The sequence below is a fragment of the Pleurodeles waltl genome, chromosome 6, assembly GCF_031143425.1.
Source record: "Pleurodeles waltl isolate 20211129_DDA chromosome 6, aPleWal1.hap1.20221129, whole genome shotgun sequence".
NCBI lineage: Eukaryota > Metazoa > Chordata > Amphibia > Caudata > Salamandridae > Pleurodeles > Pleurodeles waltl.
Genome location: NC_090445.1, coordinates 853,503,062 through 853,522,265, shown reverse-complemented (window position 1 = coordinate 853,522,265; position 19,204 = coordinate 853,503,062). Strand labels below are relative to the sequence as shown.

The 19,204-nt window shown below is 43.4% G+C and overlaps 1 protein-coding gene across 3 annotated transcripts in view; it reads left to right on the top strand.

The window, feature by feature from the left end:
* The window catches only part of ARMH3 (armadillo like helical domain containing 3), a 748,421-nt gene that overhangs the window by 119,056 nt on the left and 610,161 nt on the right, over positions 1-19,204 (top strand). For all 3 annotated transcript variants that reach the window (XM_069239576.1, XM_069239578.1, XM_069239579.1), the window contains exon 6: positions 17,005-17,097. In XM_069239576.1, the coding sequence (XP_069095677.1) occupies positions 17,005-17,097 (93 nt within the window). The remainder of the gene's footprint in view (positions 1-17,004; positions 17,098-19,204) is intronic.

The following is a 19,204-nucleotide window of genomic DNA, read 5'->3' as shown; positions in this document are numbered from 1 at the left end:
AGCAGAGTAATGGATTGCGATTTGGAGTAAAGCATTACACGATTTGGATTATTGGAAAATAGTGCTTTAGTCGAGAAGGTATATATTCTTGCTTTGCACTTTTTGGATTTGGGTAATTTTTGCGCACTTTAGGGGTATCTCCAGCTCGGCATTAGATTAGTAATGATGTGAGTGTTTTCACTTTTAGAGATTTATTGGGAGTTTTTGGTTGATTGGGCTTTAGTAGATTTCACTTTAGTCAGTTGGACTTTGAATTTGATTTCACTGGCTTGATCATCTGTTCTGGGTGCTCACATTTAAATTTCACCTCCTTTGGGTTTTTTGGAGTGTTTTACACACAGTGCAGTGGATGTTTGAGCATTTTAGTTTCAACTCATTATGTTATATTTACTTTATGATTTCCAGCCCTGAAGAAGTCGTAGGGGACATATTATTTCCCAATGACGAAACACGTGTTGGCTGGAAGGATCATGACTTGTGGATCACAGATTATGAAATGAGATTCAGATTGGGAATAAAAGACTGTGGATTCATCTATCAACTCAATTAGTTGACTCCAAGACTGTTGTGATCTTTTTTGAACTGATGCAATATAATTGATAAAATTGGTGTTGTGAAGTATTCACTAAAAAATATCTTTTGGCTTTTTTATATAACAAGAGGGGACCCTCGCTATCTTTAGTTTGTAGTTGGAGTTGTTTTTTCTCCTAGGGTAGGGTGTTTCCCTGAGGAGGTTCCCCGTAATCTATTGAGGGTAGAATATCACCCATAGCGCCATTGATCCTTATTTATACACCCTATTTTGTTGCTTCATTGTTAATAAGGAGGCTGCTTGGGTGAACCCACAAACACTTTTAATTCCAGTATGGATAGGAATAAAGTAGCAGAAGAATTATTTGAAAATTTAGCCAAGGGAGGTATTGGATATAGTTTTACTGTTGGTAATACACAGAAAGAAGGTTTAAAAAATAAATTTATAAGACTTGAGAAACTAAAGAAAAATGAATTATCTAAATGGTGGGATGGAATAACGCTCAAACAATATAAAAAACTGAACCGTATCCCCAGGGGTTTAAGATCGCAGATCTTTCCCACATTTGATGACTTGGATGATGACCTACTAGCGTTATGGGATAAAGAACTAACAGTTAGTTCTATGAAATTGATGGATATTTTGATCATCAATTCGGAGAGAAAAGTGAGTCATTATCAAGCTGAAATCAGCAGTTTAGAAAAAGAAATTGAGTGTTTAAATTTACAAGAAGCCACCGAGAAAAACTATAAAATCCTAGAGGAGGTTTTGAAGAAATACCAAGATGACATAATGCAAAGAAAAGCGCGCAAACTCAAGCGGGACGAGAAAGATTATATGTCTGGGAGGATTTTTACATTTGCCAATAAGTATGATCACCTATTCCATACTGGTGGTCCCTCAGGTTCTTCGAATGTGTCAAAATTTTCAGATTCAACATCTATTAGCACCTCACTAACGAGTGATAGTGAAGTGGAAGAGGGACCAAGCACCTCTGCCCAAGGGACCCTCGGTGGTAATAGTTTTTTATTGGAATTAAAAATGATGAGACGAGGCAAAAATATCCAGAACAGGGAGTTGATGTCCACAACTACAAAAAAACTAGTAGGGGTAGGAGAGGAAAGGGTCAATGCAACAAAAGAAATGGAAGGTGTCAAAACGAGATCAAGGGACAGGAAAATGTAACCTCTAATGATGTACCATCCATTAATGTAGTGAATTTTTCAAGTCTGACTTTAACCACAGGGATTGAAAGCCTTTTATCTAAAGGTCTCAGTTTTTGTCCCAGTCACTTTGGTGATCCTTGTAGATCTAAAATAGATTTGTTCAAATTTATACGTAAATTGAAACTTAAAAACTTTTTTCAATATAATTCTTCTATGAACACAGACTCTGAAGTAGTTGGTTCTACATTGAGTGCATTGTCCATTAAGGATATACATGACACAGCTATCTTACTATCTTTAGCTGAAAGAGATGAGGATCCCAATATTACTACGAGAATTCTGAATGACTTAGATATAATTTCCGATAGGAGCATTTCTAGTGGTCTGAAAAAGAAATCCAGGTGGACACCCAGATCATTGGGTTCCAACTCTCTAGACAATTTTTTTGATTTGGTCTGCAAGGACTATGATAACTATCTAGCAAAGAAGAAATGTTGTCATGGTGTGAATAATTTAAGCACTGAGGAATTAACCGCATTACAGGAACTAAAATTGAATAAAGACATTGTTATCAGACAGGCTGATAAAGGTGGGAATGTGGTTATTATGAACAAATTGGACTATGATAATGAAATTTTATCTCAACTAACAGATTTGTCTTGTTATGAAAAAATTGCACATAATCCTATCTCTCACCTTATACAAGTCATTAACAACAAATTGGTGGGGTGGCATCATCAAGGGTTACTTAGTAAAGATGAATTTATGTATCTGAAAGTGCATCACCCTCGGTATCCGTGTTTGTATACTCTTCCTAAAATACATAAAGGTTTGTCTTTCCCGCCAGGGAGACCTATTGTCTCAGGCATTCTTGGGCCTACTGAAAGGCTTTCAGAGTTTGTTGACTGTTTTCTGCAGCCACTGGTACTGAATCTTCCATCTTTCATTAGAGATACCACACATATCCTGAGTATTCTCAGTGATGTAGAGTGGGATAGCAACATGCTTCTGGTAACTTTAGATGTGGTATCTCTTTACACCTGCATTAAACATGAATTAGGCTTAGAAGCCTTAAAATTCTTTCTTAACAAGAGATCAGCAAATCTATGGGACCATACTTTGATGTTATTGGATATGATTGATATAATTACTACTAACAACTTTTTCTTATTCAATAACATGTGGTTTAGACAGAAACAAGGGGTGGCTATGGGCTCCAAATTTTCTCCATCATATGCGAACTTGTTTATGGGTTGGTTCGAACACACATGCATTTGGGGCCCAGATGCCGCTGCGTGGCACACATTTATTCTGTTTTGGGGTCGTTACATAGATGACTGTCTTATGATTTGGACAGGAGGTGAAGAAAAAGTCATTGAATTTTGCCATTTCATCAATTCCAATAATTTAAACGTTAAGTTTACTTTTCAATTCAGTGCTGTCAAAATTGAGTTCTTGGATGTGGAACTTTTTATTTCCAATGACAAAATTCATAGTAGACTGTTTCGTAAGGCAACTGCATGCAATTCTATTTTACATGCGCGAAGTTCTCACCCGAGACATCAGGTGGCATCAATTCCCTTTGGTGAATTCATGAGGGCGCGACGAAATTGCAGTATTGATGATGAGTTCATTTCTCAAATAAATGACATGGAAAGGAGATTTTTGGCACGTGGGTATTCCCACAAAATCATAAAAAAAGCTAGGTATAGAGTTAAACATGTAGACAGAAAGGATACTTTGAAACTTAAAGTACGAAATGATATTAAGGAAGCGTCCAACCTGGTAAGGTTTATAACGGATTTCAATGATTCTTCATTGATCTTGAAAAAATATATGAACAAACATTGGAATATTCTAACGCAAGATGAATCATTGAAAAATGTAATTACTGGGGGTTTGGTGACAACATTTCGCAAAGGCAGAACTCTAAAGAGCATTTTAAGTCCTAGTTTTACTACTATCTCCTCCAAAGAAACTTGGTTATCACAAAGTAAAAAAGCGGGCTTTTACAAATGTGGGTGCTGTGGGGTTTGCCGTTTGGCGTGTCATAAGTTAGAAGAATTTTCTCATGATGGCAAGACATTTACAATTCATTTCACCATGAATTGCAATTCCAATTATGTGGTATATATCATACGCTGTAGCTGCTCTAAGATTTATGTGGGCAGCACCATACGACCACTCAGAATCAGAATAGGTGAACATGCACGGGCATTGAAGAATCTTGATATCAGATATCCCGTGGTGGCACATATTGTGTCTTGTGTTAGACAACCAACTCAGAAGAGTTTTGAATTTTTTGGATTTGACTACATCCCCCGGGATTCTAGGGGGGGTAACAGGGAACTCAGTCTGCGCAGACAAGAAGCTATGTGGATAATGAAATTAAGAGCTGTAGAGACAGGATTAAATTCCGACAGAGAATTGGAATTCTTTCTGGGCGATTGATAAATTATATGATGATATTTGGACTCTGTTTAGCCTTGTATATTTTCGTGTCACACATTGTGTATATATATATTAACATTGTTTTCTTTGTAAACATTGTATGAGATATGATGTCATAAATAAGTCTTTGTTGTCATGAGTGATTCAACTAAAATTCTCAAACGCCAGAAATTTGAAGGATTTATTGGGGTACTTCATTGACATACTTCCCCGCTAGTATTATTTTATAGTTAGTGATTTGGACTATACTGAAAGAAATTGGTGTGGCGGTGGCTATATTATTAATATAGTGTAGTTCATTTGCTTAATAATATTGTTGACTTATAATTATTCTTCAAAACTATTTACCTTAACAGTTTGCTTATTTGCAATATGTTATTTCTAACTGTTTTCCGGTGGTAACACTGTGAACAGAACTAAGTTATTTATTTTACCTTGTTGGTGTGTTGTCTAGGCAGTAATGAACACCTTTGATGACGTACTAGTAGAAACACCTATTTAGGCATTTCTGTTCTGTTTGTTTTGAGCGTTTAATTACTCATTCCATCAATACTCGTATAAGTAGTCCGTTTTCTATGACGGTAACTCGGACTCAGGGGCGCGAACCCGGAAACGTATTTATTTCCGGGTTCGGCTGCGCGCGAGCAGCGTACTCGCGAAGCGTCTTTCACTGGTAGACGCGGTAGCCATTCAAGAAGACTTTGCGGAATAATAGGGTGAGTTTTGGCTGTGATGGAGCTGGATCTCGGGCATATTTGCACTGGTTTAACGGACTTGAATTGTTTATTATGATTAGCAACGATATAATTTTTATTTATATATTAGTAAATAATGAATTTTTCTTTATTATGGCAGTCATTGAAATAGCAGAGTAATGGATTGCGATTTGGAGTAAAGCATTACACGATTTGGATTATTGGAAAATAGTGCTTTAGTCGAGAAGGTATATATTCTTGCTTTGCACTTTTTGGATTTGGGTAATTTTTGCGCACTTTAGGGGTATCTCCAGCTCGGCATTAGATTAGTAATGATGTGAGTGTTTTCACTTTTAGAGATTTATTGGGAGTTTTTGGTTGATTGGGCTTTAGTAGATTTCACTTTAGTCAGTTGGACTTTGAATTTGATTTCACTGGCTTGATCATCTGTTCTGGGTGCTCACATTTAAATTTCACCTCCTTTGGGTTTTTTGGAGTGTTTTACACACAGTGCAGTGGATGTTTGAGCATTTTAGTTTCAACTCATTATGTTATATTTACTTTATGATTTCCAGCCCTGAAGAAGTCGTAGGGGACATATTATTTCCCAATGACGAAACACGTGTTGGCTGGAAGGATCATGACTTGTGGATCACAGATTATGAAATGAGATTCAGATTGGGAATAAAAGACTGTGGATTCATCTATCAACTCAATTAGTTGACTCCAAGACTGTTGTGATCTTTTTTGAACTGATGCAATATAATTGATAAAATTGGTGTTGTGAAGTATTCACTAAAAAATATCTTTTGGCTTTTTTATATAACAAGAGGGGACCCTCGCTATCTTTAGTTTGTAGTTGGAGTTGTTTTTTCTCCTAGGGTAGGGTGTTTCCCTGAGGAGGTTCCCCGTAATCTATTGAGGGTAGAATATCACCCATAGCGCCATTGATCCTTATTTATACACCCTAGTTTGAAGTTGATCCTTTTCTCGACGGGGAGCCAGTGGAGGTTTTTCAGATGTTTTGTGATGTGTTCGCCGCGGGGGATGCTCAGGATGAGTCTGCCCGAAGTGTTCTGGATGTGCTGTAGTTTCTTCATAATCTTCTGGCCGGTGCCGGCGTAGAAGGCATTGCCATAGTTGAGCCTGCTGGTGACCAGGGCGTGGGTTACGGTCTTGCTGCAGTTATTTGGGATCCATTTGAAAATTTTCCAGAGCGGTCTGAGAGTGTGAGAACAGGAGGATGTGACAGAGTTGATTTGGCAGGTCATGGTGAGAGATGAATCCAGGATGAAGCTGAGGTTGCGTGCAAGGTTCGTTGAGTTGGGGAGGGGTTGCTGAGTATCGCAGGCCACCAGGAGTCGCCCCAGGCAGATGTGGAGGAACCAGGATGAGGATCTCTGACTTGTCTGAATTGAGCTTTAGGCAGGTCTCCTTCATTCAGGCTGCTACAGCTTCCATCCCGTTGTGGAAGTTCATCTTGGCAGTTGTAGGGTTTTCGATCAGTGAGATGATCAGCTGGGTGTTGTCTGCATAGGAGACAATGTTCAGTCTGTGGCTGCTTACGATGGACGTTAGCGGGGGCATGTAGATGTTGAAGAGTGTGGGGCTAAGGGAGGAGCCCTTGGGCACTCCACAGCTGATCTCTGTAGGTTCTGACAGGAAGGGCGAGAGTCTATGTTCTGCCAGGCAGGAAGGAGCATATCCACTGTAGGGCCTTGCCTTGCCACAGATGCCAGCTGTGTGGTGTCTGGAGCAGTGGGTGTGTTGGGAGACTGTGTCCAAAGTGGCCGAGAGGTAAAGTAGGATTAGGGCTGCTGTTTGACCTCAGTTGAGGAACGAGTGGGTGACTTCTGTGGCAGTGAGGAGGGCAGTCTACATGCTGTGGTTGTTCCTGAAGCCCTACTGGGAGATGTACAGGATGTTGTTATTATCGATTTGTTTGCGGAGGAGTGCGTTGTTGGCCTTTTCAATGATCTTGGCTGGGAGAGGCAGTGGCGAGATGGGGCGGTAGTTCTTGCGATCCAGAGGGCTGGCCATGGTTTTGTTTCAGGAGCAGGTGGATTTCAACGTGCTTCCAGTCTTCGGAAAAGGTAGCCATCTCCAAGAAGCTGGTGAGGGTGTTGTGGAGCGATGGAGGTGTTGGCTTTGTTGAAAATGTGTTGGGGACAGAGATCCGTGGGGCTCAGGAGTAGATGCTACTCATGATGGAGCAGGTCTCGTCCATGGTGAGGGTGGCCTGGCAGTGCAGGATCTGCAGAGGTTCATAGGATCTGGGCTGGATGGTGTGTAGGTGGGCTCCGACGGTTTTGGGGTCCACAGCTGTCATAAATGTCCTTGATTTTGTGATGGAAGAAGGTGGCTAGTCTGCCGCAGAGGTCCTGGGATGGAGGGATGTTTGCAGCTTCTGATTGGGGTTTGGCGAACTCTTTGACCACGGTGAAGAGGTCTTTGTTATTGTGTGCGGTGGTTTGATACGGTCCTGCCGGGCGGTTTTCCTAGTGGATCTGATGGGGTGGTTGTTGGAGAGTTGATAGCGGATTTGAAAGCTGCGAGGTCTTCTGTGGTCTTTCTGTTCCTCCATCTTTTTTCGAGACGTCTGAGTGTGCGCCTGGAGTCCTGGAGTGTGGGGGAGAACCGGCTGGCTTTCTTTGGATTGTGTTTGCCTGAGGTTGTTCGGAGTAGTGGTAGGATGTTGGCTCATTCATTGGTGGAATTTCTGTGCCGTGATGTTTGCGTCCATAGCGGGGGAGGTGGTGACTTGCTGAGAGTGCTGGTGAGTTGCTCCTCAGTGATCTGGTTCCATTTCCTATATGGGGAGCGGAGGGTGCTGAGGTGGGCAGTAGGTGTAGTGATGGAGAAGTGTATGCAGTGGTGGTCGGTCCAGTATAGTGTGGAGGTGTTGCCAAAGGTGATGTTGTTGAGGGCGGAGAAGATGGGATCGAGTGTGAACCTAGAGCGACTTTTAGCCGTTACTTCTCTGCATGTTTTTAGTATGCATATTAATACTTCTGTACTAATATTTCATGACAGAAAAAGTGCATATGAGGTTTATTTTCCCTCACATTTTCTCTACTCTGTATACCCCTCACTAATTCTTAACTTTTTACTTCCTTTTTCCAGTCGACCCATCCTTCCTCTACCCAAGTTAGTGACAACATATTTCTTTCAGCTGGGTTATCTCATCTCAAACTTAAGATGTACATTGATCAATATTGTGTGCATCCTGCGATCCAATTGAAATTAGATTACAAAAAAAAGAACGTAATGAGTTGGTGGGGATAGTATCATGTTAATGTTTTTTTACTAGACTCTACACTGTATAGTTTTTACATACACCGTTGATAATAATTAGTACTTTTTCTAAAATTGGGAGGTAGGGCACAAATGCTTCATGTTCGAGAGTCTGCTCTCCAACAATATCAAAATTTAACTTCCATGATTCTGACAAATGTATTTCTCTGAAGGAAAAAGATTAAGAAATATACACACATTTACCAAATATATATTAAAGGCCAAGCCCTTTTGATAATGAAGGCTATCTGGGAAGTACAAATAGATACATGGGGAAGCATTAATGAAATTCCTGGTGGAGCTGAGTCCCTATTAAATATTTGGTTTACCATGTAATCTTTCCAACTCATCAAATCAGAAGTCCCCGCTTACTTGGTCTAGGCCAACAGACCTTTTTACTAGATTAGATTAGCCAGGAGCTACTAATCAAATCAACTAGTTATCTCAGTTTCAATTACAATCTCTTGGGAGTCAGTGATGAGAGTTGATGTGAGTTTCAAAGCTTTATTAAAGTCCCAATTTTAAAAAAATCCTTATTAGAATCATTATTAAGTCCCATCAGTTCAATTAGAATAATTTAAGGCGATCATCAATTATAAATTACAGAATAATAGCATTTAAGCATGTTCCATGAAGGTAAAGCCCTTATTCTAAGTTTAGAGAGTAAGAGAACAGCGTCAGTCAGAGCCCATAAAGTGCTCCAACATCGAGAGGAGAAAGCATGACGTTTTTAGCACCAAATCTCAAATATTAATCAAAGAAGATCATCCCATAAAGATAGGTTCAAGAAACTCAGTAGAGTCTCAGAGCAGCGTAGAGTCAGGCACGAAAATGAAGAGACACTCAGAATAAATCTGAGAAGCGTCTCAGTGAAAGGCTCTGCAGAGAAGTCAAGAGGTCTGGGAATTCTACCCTAACATACTCTAGGAACACATACTTTTATAAGCTTTTCATATTAAACCTTTGAAACATTTCTCTCCATCTTCAATCAGCTCACCCAGTCAGTTTGTGGTGTCTTCATAAGTACAGGAAAGCTTCCGTCATATAAACAGTCGTCTACAGATATCAGCATTCGAATGAAACATTGTGTGAAACGTTTTTTAGAAACTAAAGAGTTCCCACCATTAGTCTACTGTAAGAAACTGCAGTTCATCGTTAGGCCTTTACCTTATTAAATCACAGGTTGCTCATATATTTCATTTTACTAAACCATTCTTTATTTCGAAACATTCTGCAGAAATTAAACTAAACATTTTAATACATTTTTATATTCTATAAAAAAAACAAGCCTATGGGAAGATCAAAATCTAACACTTTTATATTGAGTCTTAACATCTCTTAAAAGTCCCAGCATTTCCAGGGTGGGGTGAGGTGGCAAATGATGAAGCATGTCACGTTACGTGAGTGAGCCTTCCTCATCCAATTTTTTTAATTGCCCGGAGTTAGAGCAGGGAGATAACACAGGTAGACCATAAAATATTTTTTAAGAATAGGTACCACTAATGAAATAAGAGATTGTACTGATCTGGTCAGCTACCGCACCCTTTTGTGTTTGCATACCCATTTATTTGAACCTGGTCCAGTGGATAGGAGTACAAAAGCTTAATGAGACTGCAGACGTAAGTTCTCAGCCCTGCACACTCTAGGGCTTTCCCAAAAAGGACTAGACCACTGTGTCAAAGGCCTTTTCAAAATCTATTAAAAGTTGGCCTGAGGGCTGCTGAAGGAAAAGGCTTCTGCGATGCAGTGTTGTGTGCTTCGGGCTGGCATTAAGGCACATTGATCAGGAAGGGAGATAAGTCTATATGATTGTCCGAGGGTTGATCCGCTTCAGGAATTCCCACTATTGTGGCAGTGTTCAGCTCGGGGGGAGGGAGAGGAGGGGGAGGAGGGGCAAGTGTCTCTCCCTATGGCCAGTAGATGGTGCAATACTGTGTTGTGGAATGTGTGGTACTATTCAACCAGAAAGCCATCTGGGCCCAGAGTCTTACCTCTGGGCATATCCGCCAGAGTGCACTGATTTCTTCAACAGTGATTAGCTGGTCCAGCTCACAGGTGAGTGCTTGGTGGATTGAGGGCAAGAAGCCCTCAGTCAACAGTAGGTGGGCCACCTCCTGTGTGTGTCCTGGCCTATGGGCATACAGCTCTCTGTGGCAAACACTTGCACAATATCAGGGTACAGGGACTTGGGCAACCCTCAGCATCAGTGACCCAGAGGCCCATTCTGGTGGCAGGCCAGTAGAGGAGCATGCTGGACGTTTCTCAGTGCTCATACACACACTGGGTTGTCACCCTCCAACACTGTCTGGCCTCTTCTAATGAGATTTGCTTCACCGATGCCCTGGCCACATCCAGATGGCTGGTGAGGTCTGCCAAGGCCTGTGTGAGGGCCTGACATTCCAGGGCAAGGATGCAGGCCTCTAAGGCAGTGATTTGAGCCCAGTTCTTGCTCTCCTTGCCCAGAACAATACCTTTCACTAGACCTCTAATTGTGGGTTTTCGAGCTGCCGGTAGGGTGCCTATCCAGGTCCCGATCCCTGTTTATTCTAAAGTAGGATTGGATGGGGGCAGGGCCAACCAAGATGGCCGAGTGAATGTGATCCACAGGGGATGTGCTGCAACTACACCACAAATCAAGGCATTTGCACCTTTACAGCTTCGATTGGAGTATGCAAGCGCTGCAGGAGATAGGGAGACTTGGGTGCATAACTGAATTTGTTCATTACCTCCAGGAGCTCCGGATGGTGAGAGATTGCACAAAGGCCTGCGTGCGTGTGCTGCAGAGTGTCGTCTGCGCTGGAAGGCCCATGCCACTGGCACCCATCGAGACGGACTAATGCGGGCAGCCACGATCACCCCACGCACCGGGGGTCCAAAGCATTTGGCCAGGAGGTGAGGATGTCCCGGGGGTAATGACTGTGTCAACAAGAGAGACATTGTAGTGCAGAAGGAACCACTGTCAGCTGTTGTGGCTGCAGAACTCACCCCGCAGTGTGCAGCATTATCTCACCCGCAATACGGGTGCTGGAGTGCTAGAACAGCCCACAGTAACAACTGCTGATGTTAGTGGTAATTGGGGTGGGGGTGGACGCTATTCCGCATTTGGCCCCCTGGGCAAAAGACAGTGGCTGTAACCTGGTGGGCCCATGCCTGACTTAAAGATGGCACCCTCGACATGTGGAGACCAGATATTGGTGAATGGTCCTAGGTAGAGAAATGGTCATGTTCATATGGCTCTCATCCTGCTGACTTCTAATCTGTGGCCGCAGTCCCTGAATTGCCGATGTCTGGCTGCCTGACTTAAATATGATGACATGTCCATGAGCCCAGTGGCTGTAAGCCTAATGATGATTGCACGTCCCTCGGGTGCTTCCTACACTACTGATTGATAGTGGTGCCACATCCCTCAACACCTCCTGTTGTGGTACTGTCTGTTGAGGGAGGTCTTTGACACTAAAATACATCTACCGCCACACAGCTGGGGAAGAGGTCCACAGCTTCTGCATGGTGCCAATGCCGGAAACCCGAGGAAACCCACGCTTGTGCCTCGCATTACAGAGGGGAGGACTGAGAGACTGGGTGAGGCCCATTGTCATCTGAGAACTAGCCATGGCTCGACAACACATTGTGGCATTGGTGGCTTTTCACTTCTATGGGATGTGAGACTATGAATACATTTCTAGATAACCACATGGTCACCCCATATGCGGCAGGAGCTATGGAGGACCCGCGCGGATATGCCTGTGTTTGATTGCTCGTGGGATATTGTCCTGTTCTCCGTTGTGTGACCATACAACTTGTTCTGCTTCTCCACGGCGACACACTGCTTGGTTGATCCACCACCCCTAGAAATTACTCTCTGATGAACCGTATTGTATATCTACCTCCCTCGCATAAGTGATTGCTGCTCTCTATTTTCAGCTGCTCCTACTCCAGTAGAGTATCCAGTTACTTCCTCCAGCAGAGGCTTGTGACGGCCTTAGCTACTCTAAACACAGCACAGCAACGACCTCCCAAAACAATACCTTCTCAACTCCCTAAAAGACTTCAAGTGGGTACTTCAAGAGGAACTGAAGAGTAACCTAGATCCTTGTTGGAAGCCCTCAAATTGGACATTAATGGTAAACTTGCCTTGCTGAAAAAATATGCGGATTTTGTTGGTGCCCCAATGCTAGAACTCAATACTACTAAAGTGCAAGAGGTAGACCGTAGAACTGGTCATATGGAAGACTCAACTCACCTCCTCCATGATCAACTCCAAGCCACCATCTTAAAGTGTGAGGATCTCCGAAAACTGATCATGGTGCGACAATGTCTGCACCCGTGACCTGGTGGAGATCTGGAGGCCTTTGTAACAGGTCTGTTCTCGGAATTGCTTGGACCTGGATCTAGGCAGTTAAAGGTCAAGATTGACAGAGTCCATTGAGGGGGCAGGCGCAAAATAAAGGATGCAATCTTCCAAGCTTCACTGAAGAGGGAAGAAATCTCATTCCAAGGTGCAAAATACTCCCTTTTTCAAGATGTTGCACCTGCAACTTTAGCACGTCAACAACAGTTTCACCCAGTCACAGATAAACTCAGACGAGCACATCAGATATTGTTGGACCTACCCATTTGGATTGACATTTGACTACCACAACAAATCATACAATTTTACTGACCTTGTGGAGCCATCAGTCCTTTTATGCATCATACCTCTGGACACCCTCAGCAATCCAAAGAAGGCCTGAATGACCTAGCTGGCAGCTTCACTGGAGTCCGAGACAAGGGACAATAGCTCTCCCAAAGGCATTCACAGCCAGAGAGGAAACAGTGAACTAAGAATCCTATTTCCCATACTGTGTAAGTCAACTCTTACGCTTAAAGTTGGGTATGACCCAGTTGGCCACTATGCCAGTCATCTGGGAGTGGTTCACATCTGTGACCTACCGTAGGACTTTGCCCACCACTTGGGAGGAGGTTGGCAACCTGATCGTGACCATATGGATTGTAAGTTGACAGACTCACACTTTTGAGGTTTTGTTCCAGATACCCCAAGAACTGCATTGATATCTATACGGAGCTATGGAATTGCATAGCGCATAATGACTCCTACGCCTGACCTGATGTTTTTTCTCCTACTATACTTTATTCTGTTCGGGACTAGAAGTCCCATGTGTTAATGTTTTGGGGTTTATGTTGAGTTACTTACCAGTACAAGGGTGGCAAAGGTTACTACTGACTGGGGAGAGGGGCACCGGATTGGGAGACAATCTGGCACAACGTTATACTCTGTAGACAGAGTAGAGGAGGGGGACCCTGTGGGGACTGCACCATGGCTTCAGAATAGGCATTTCATGTAACTCTGTTTACATGGTGATCACTACGCTCACATGGCCTTAATTCGCCTTCCAAGCATCACAAACTATGGAAATATTTACTTGACCAACAACATGATGTATTATATAGATTATGGCATAAAGCACATCCAGTGATGTATGAGTCTTCAGCACCCACCAAACACAATGGGGTTGCCCTTATTTTCACTTAACTTCAAAATTTCAGCCACAGGGTTGTAAAACTGAAAAGTAGGGGAGAATTGTTATGGTAAAGGGACATACTGAAGGTAGGATGTGTACATTTGCCATCAAGCCCAAAGTATACAGGCCCTTCTAACATCACTAGCTGGATTTGCAGAAGTCAAGATCTTCTTGATGGACAATTTTAACCTCACCTGCGATTCAGAGTTAGACAGCACACATCCTCACAGGTCCCTCACAGGGAGCTTCCCTAAAGCTCTGGTGTGCTCGTGGGTTGCTTAGCTCTGTTGTCTTAGTCAGTGGTCGGGAGCTTCGTATCTGAGCTATAGTAGTCTAGAAGGGCTTGTGTGTGTGCCTGGTGCCTAAGGTATCGTGTTAGTTTCTTCCTTGGAGCATGCAGGTAACAGAGAGAGCTCCTTGGGGCTCTTGACCCAGATTCTCCCTTCACTCCAGGCAGCCAAGACTGTCCTCTTTCAGTTGCCAACTCCCAGGCCTGCTTGGAAGTCTCAAAGAAGTGTCCTGTAGAGTTAACAATCACTTTCGAATTTGTATGACATATGAGTATTTACTGGAGATTAAGGGCACGAAGATTTTGTTTGCCCTCATCAAAGGTGAGTCTATGCGGCTGGACAGCCCTTGTGTAGTCCGGGAATATCATAAAATGTGAGTCCGGGAAGCAAAGGTCTGATAGAGACTTCTAGTTGCGGATTCCTTACCTTTGAATTTCCCCTTCTGGATCTGAAGATTTTTCTTCGAGCTGTACCGGTCACCGAATGATGTCGGTGACGGATCTGCACCTCGTGTGTCTTTGGCACTTGGGGCGCGTTCTTGACCAGAAGTCGTTCTCCGAGTGTCAGGCCATGAACCCGAAAGCTTTGAGGGAACGGTCCCTAAAGCTCGTGCCGGCCATGACATTCTACTCCACGGTGCTCACGGTCTCGTTCGAGAGGAAGGTCTTGAGAATGGCCGCGGAGTCACCACCACTTTTTGTCCTCAAAGTCATCTGGACATTCGGGTCAACAGAAAAAGAAGTCGAAGAAGGACAAGCGTTCTTCAACTTCACCCCGTCGCTCGGACAATGCGGCGCAGGAAGAGCGTCAACGCTCTATCCCTCCATCTTCGAAGCCTTCATCTGGGTCCGACCCTCGCTTCCCTGACTTCCCGGGAGCCGGAGCCACCCGTGCCCAGCTCAAAGAGTTTTATGAGTCAATGCACCTCTTTTTTGGGCAGACCGACCCACCTTCGGCACCCTCGGGCACAGGTGGGTTGGTGGGGGCCCCCTCGGGTTTGAAGGCTTCGGCCACCCTTCCATGTTGGACAGTCCATCACCTTGCCTACCTTTTATGCACTCCCACTTCCCTCTCATAAAGAGGAGAGACTCCACCGTCTGGACCCAAAAAGAGCGTTGGTGTTCTACTTTGATCGTACCAGAGACTTCCGGGTGGATGATCAACTCTTTGTGGGATATGTGGGTGAGAAGAAGGGGAAGTCGGTGCAGAAGAGGACCATTTCTTGATGGGTGCTCTTATTCATCAAAATGTGCTACTCTCTGACTAAGAAGCAACCTCCTGAAGGTTTGCGTGCTCACTCCACCAGAGCTACTGCTGCTACCACAGCGCTAGCACAGGGTGTTCCAGTCCTGGACATCTGTCAGGCAACGACGTGGGCATCTCAGCACACTTTTACCAAACACTCCTGCCTGGACAGTCAGGTCCGCAGGGACAGCTACTTTGGTTGTTAAGTCCTACAGGATTTCTTGGTGTGATCTTGGTTCGCAGCCCTCCAGCGGGGATGGTATTGCTCGGGTATCTATTCAAAGGTAAGGAATCTGCAACTAGAAGTCTCTATCAGATGTACAAGTTACTTACCTTTGGTAACAATATATCTAGTAGAGACATTTTCTAGTTGCAGATTCCTTATAGACCCGCCCATCCTCCCTGCACTGCAAACTGATTTCTAGGGACAGGAACATATCCTTAAGGGCCCTAGTTTTGACACACCACTCTGTGTTCTTCATGGCACTGCACTAGTGGAAAGTCGTGAAAAGAAACTGACATCAGAACACCGGGGTGGTGCCTATATATGACTGCAACGTCATCACGGTGAACACAATGCCAACGATGTCCGCGGAGTCGACTGACAGAACGCAGAGGTACCGCTCGAAGAAAAATCTCCGGATTCAGACTGACGCCTGGGGAAATTCAAAGGTAAGGAATCTGCAACTAGAATATGTCTCTACCAGATATATCATTACCGAAGGTAAGTAACTTGTACGTCAGTCTGGGTCCTGCAGTATGGTGTCTTTCACGATAGTTAAGGATCCAGGTGATCAGGGGGCACAACGGGGACACGAAGAGCCCCTTTCACCCCAGACCATGGTGACAGCTTGTCCTCAGGGTTCCAGGACCGCAGCTATTGCTCCAGAAAGTACTTAATGTCAGAAGTGTCTGTACTTGCCTGCAGTTATCGCGGTCCCTTGTACACCGCCGTCAGCAACTGCTACTCTCCTCCCTGGTCGTCCTTGACTCTTCTCCCTGCACTCCTGGACCACAGCTCAGAGGCTTCGAGTGTCTTCAGCCTCGGGGCTGCAACTTCTCCAGAGCCTGCAATCTGTGAGCCACCATTTTAGGCAACTGTCCAGTCTGCAGCGAAGCACAGCACGACAAATCCTTAGTGTCAGGTAGCACAGAACAACAGGGACACTAGAATTATGGTGGGGGGGTTGTTTAAAGTGAGCACGGTGACAGAGTATGGGCGAGGAGGTCTGGAGCGGTTCAATTTGCTGCCACCATCTTGGCTGTTGTGGACGCACCCCAGCTATGGTCTTTTAAATTCAGTGCTTTCCGCCTTTAATACTTGAGCCCTGCAGTGACATCTTTTCTAAGCTTGTGAACCAGAGGAGGATCCTTTGCTTGAGAATGTAAACTTACTTAACTCTCGCAGTAGTTCTCCTGAGAGTGGATGCACCCAGATTTGTTACCCACCAGGTTCCTTTCTGGAATCTTTCAGTTAAAAAATCTGCCAGGGTACTTAGCTCTCACGGACTCTGTATGCTTCGCTCAACCTAGAATCAAAATTTAAAGGAGCAAAGGAGTTCTGTTCTCTGACACATCCTCACATTGTATAAAAATAGTGTAAGAAATTTAAATATTTTATTTACAGTATTTCATTGAGCATGGTCATGAATCTTTTGCTGGAGAACTTATTGTTTCAGGTGAGTAGCATTTCCAAGTACCTCCCCGTCTGTCCTCCTTAAAACGACTAAGTAGGTCATAGGTTGCAAGAAATGACATACGCATGTATTAATTGTAGTAGTGGACAACTTAAGCTTGAGCTCTCTCTTCCAGAATCTCATGGAAAGTTTGGATGCACTTCTTTGTGGAGATGGGACTGAAAGCCTGAAAAGTTTATGTTTGAAGCTGCTACTCTGCTTAGTGACTGTAAGTAAGTCAAATGTGTATTATTTATCCGTGTTTTTAGGGGATAAATAGATATTGCTTCAAATATTTATCTTGCTGTTTCATTACATGAAGGCCATATAGCTTTCGTATATAATGCAAAATCCTAACTTTTCTGCCTTTCAGTATTTCACATAACGCTCTTTGGAATCATTGCAATAGTTCATAGACACAATGAAAATTAATTTTCCACTTCTAGAAATGTAAATGAACGTGATCTAAAATAGCTTTCCTGTCATTATGCTGCATCATTTTCTATATTTCCTTGTTCTTCATTTCATTGTCATCAAAAGCATTGGGAGAGAGGTACATTTACTCATACATACAGAAAACCTATTTTGAATTGTTAAATTGGCTTAGAGCATTTCAAAAAGGTTTTTAACGTGCTCAAACTGTCTGATTTATTGAATTAGAGGGTTTGCAAATGCAAAAACCCTTTGTACATGAGGCCGTTGGTAATTAAATGATCATGCAAAGAACTGTGTTACAATGTCCAAATTAAGAAGTGCGTTAGCAGTAGGACAGGCATGTTGTCAGACAAATTGAATGAGTAATGGAGGCTATGTGTTCAAAAGTTGTAGTACCAGAATAGAAAAATGCCTATTTCCTCTTTCGGTGCAAGAGACCCATAGCAGATATCAATGAGTGAGGAGACTTGCCAAGCATGATCATATGTTTTTAGTTTGTCCTGTAGAAAATGATGACAGATGCCTTATTGGGTTTGGTGAGCAAAACAAAAGACTGGAACTGAATAGTTAGGTCACAGGCAACCAAGGAAGAAAGCAAATGGCAAGATATGGCCTCATATTCCCCAGTGCACAGTTACCAAATAGGTAGCATTGCCCTGCTGAAGCTGTCTTTGTCTTAAAATACAATGTGGCAATTCCAACTGAAGGGCTTTGTCCTACGTAGTCAGTCATGGTGCTGGCTGCAGCAACCCATGAAGTACTTGCTTTCTGAGTAATAAAATAGAGAACTTATTTTCTCAACACTGTGAGATTGAAACAAGAAGTGTCAGCTGCCACTATGTTATGTGTATTTGTGAAGTGCACTATCGCCTTTCAATTTATTCTGGCACTGAACAGATGTGAATATGCCTAGCCCTGCTTAGGTTAGGTAGATTAATTTGAAACCCAGGTCTTCAGATTCTTTTGGAATGTGAAGAAGAAAGGAGGCTCTGATTTGAAGTCAGGGGTCGTGCAACTCTTCAGGAGCGATGTAAGGGAACACCTGTCATCCTGTTCAGGTTCTGTGTATGTGTGGGATGTGTGGAAGTACGGATCCCACAGAATGTAGGTGTCTGGGTGGTTGGTGGAAGGCAATGTGACTGTTTAGCTAGATGATGCCTAAGTTGTGTAGTCGCTTGAATGTGTGTGTGAGGAGTTTGCAATGAGCAAATTTGTTTAGGGGAAGCAAGGGGAGCTCCCTGAGGTGTGGTATGATTTCTATGTGGGAACGTGAAGATGAGTCTGGTTGCTAAGTTCTGGATGGTTTGTACTCTTCTGGTGAGTTGCTTAATGATCCCAGAGTAGAGTGTGTTCCCGTATTTCAATTTGCTGGTGACTAGGGTGAGAGTGTTGGTTTTTCTGGTGTTCCTTGGGAGCCATTTGAAAATATTCCTCTGCATCTTCAGGGTGTGGAGCAGGATGCAGTGACAGTGTTTACTTACTCAGGAATATCCGATTTGCTGTTGATGAGGATTCCAAAGTTTCCTGCATGGTTTCTGGTATGGGGGTAGGTCTGAGTTCAGCTGGCCTCTAGTTAGAATCCCATGGTGAATTGTTCTTGCCGAAGAACGATTCTTCTGCCTTGTCAGTGTTGTGCTTGAGACAGTTGGCTTTCATCCAATTAGCAAACTTGGTTATGGAGGAGGTGAACTTATTTCTTGTGTTGGGTGACTTGTCTGGGACAGTGTGAGTTGCATGTCATCAGCTTAGTAGAAAATGTCAATGCTGTGTGTACAGATAGCGTTGGCGAGAGAGATCATGTATATGTTGAAAAGGGTGAAGCTAAGTGATGAACCTTGAGACACTCTGCAGATGAGTTTGTGAGCTTCTGAAGAGAAAGGGGCCTGGCTGACAGTTTGTGT